Consider the following 1,855-nt stretch of genomic DNA (forward strand, 5'->3'; position numbering starts at 1 on the left):
CTATTTTTATTAGAAATTTAATTTCTTCATGTGATGTCATGAATTGTACATACTGCAGTGTGAATTTTTTGTTTTGTTTTTTAATCTTTTAGTGTTTACTTCCTGCAGTGAATTTGAAAAAATGAAGAAAAAATGAAAAAAAAAAGTCAGAGTTTTTTCTTCCTCAATTGTAAAATGAAATTTCTTTGCTGCTTCCTTTAGAAGTTCAGGGAAGACTGTAGAACTAACTCTTCACTCTTTTCAGAACATGCATGTAACATCCTTCTCATGGTGGTGAGGATATGATTCAATAAATGTTAGCAGCTCACCAATTTAATAAAATATATAATTTGGATAAATTTGATGAGTGATTCATTTCAAATAAAAAGAATGGTCAAAACTGAGTTTTTTCTATTTCTACACTTCACAGCTCCTAATTCTTAGCAAGAATTTCCAATTAACCTTTTCAGAATGGCTGAAATGTGTCATCAGTTCAATAGAGACATTGATTTCATTATTGTTTGTCACAACACCTCTTATAGAATTAATTGGCACAAAGTTTACTCACACTTGAAACCAATGCATAATTTAGTTCAGAAAAATGTAAGTTTCTTTGATCTTTATTTTATCAGTTAAAATTTAAAAACTCGCTCTCCCCAACCCGCAGTCCTCTCTCACGGGGGTAAGTTGATCTTGCCCTCCTGCCTTGATTCCCCCAGCCTCACTCACCCTCCCATCTCCACCAACAGTCTCTCCTCCTAGCCTGGGCCCTGTCCCATTCCTTGTCTTGGTGCTTCAGATACCTGGGGAACCACCACTGCTTCTTCCAGATCCTGTGCATCCAGACCAAATCAGTTCCCTCTCAGATCCCCAGGGGTGCTCTGGGCCTGGCATCACCCTCCCCACCCTCTGCCTCCCTGGGTCTGTACAACCCACGAGCCTCTTTCCTGGACACCAGGGCTGACCTTTCCTCTTCCTGGTCCTTTGCATCCAGACCAACCCAGCTTCTCAGTGCAGTCCCCAGGGACACTTGGAGCCACCTCTTGCCCCCATTTCCTTTGCATCTCTGGATGGCAGGGCCACCAGCTGCTCTGGACCAGCATCTTTCTTGGGTCAGGCTCCCAGGCAGTCCAACCCCCAAATTCCTGAGGCCAAAGTCTATCCTGGAGGGATAGGAGAAAGACTGAGAGCATCTGATCCTCATCTGACATGGGACTCTGAGGGAACTCCTGAAGACAAAAGCAATCTGACCACTCCAATATAAAATCAAAACAGAGAACAGGAAGCTTAGAGGAACCAGCCTTGCATGCACAAAAATTAAACCACAAAGACACATAAAGTTCACAAAAAGAAGCAGACCTAAACTTGTAGGCTTGAGTCTCATACAAGAATCAGAAACTACAAAAGAAATTCGCATGTCAAAATCACAGAGAAAGAATACTAACAAACCAAAATAACATATCCGCACCAAATACCAATAGCCCTCTAGAGGAGTACAATGAGAACCCCCTAAAGATAATCCAAGACATGGACTCAAAAAAACAATTATAAACATGATAAAAGAATTCAGTGAATTTAAAGAACACACAAAGAAATCAAAGAACTGAAGGAAGATAGGGTTAAACTTCTGAATGAATTCAGAAAAGAGTTAGAAATATTGAATAATGGCAGGCTGAAATGAAAAAGGAAGTGAAACACTCAGTAAGCCAATTAGAAATGACAGGAGAAAGCCTCATTAATAGGATGAATGAAATGGAAAACAGAATCTCAAGATTGGAAGATGAAGTGGATGAACTAAACCACTCAAGCAAAGATTATGAAAAATTTAAGAAATCACAAGAATGGAATATGCAGGAATTGTGTGACACCATAAAAA

At 39.7% G+C, this 1,855-nt stretch overlaps 1 protein-coding gene across 1 annotated transcript in view; it reads left to right on the plus strand.

The window, feature by feature from the left end:
* The window catches only part of LOC103746858 (nuclear receptor-interacting protein 1-like), a 6,453-nt gene extending 6,342 nt beyond the window's left edge, over positions 1 to 111 (plus strand). The window contains 1 exon segment of the mRNA XM_008849142.3: positions 93 to 111. Within this exon segment, the coding sequence (XP_008847364.1) occupies positions 93 to 111 (19 nt within the window).
* The last annotated feature ends 1,744 nt before the right edge of the window (positions 112 to 1,855 follow it).

The sequence above is a fragment of the Nannospalax galili genome, unplaced genomic scaffold (genome assembly GCF_000622305.1).
Source record: "Nannospalax galili isolate Female #2095 unplaced genomic scaffold, S.galili_v1.0 scaffold140, whole genome shotgun sequence".
In the NCBI taxonomy this organism is placed as follows: Eukaryota; Metazoa; Chordata; class Mammalia; order Rodentia; family Spalacidae; genus Nannospalax; species Nannospalax galili.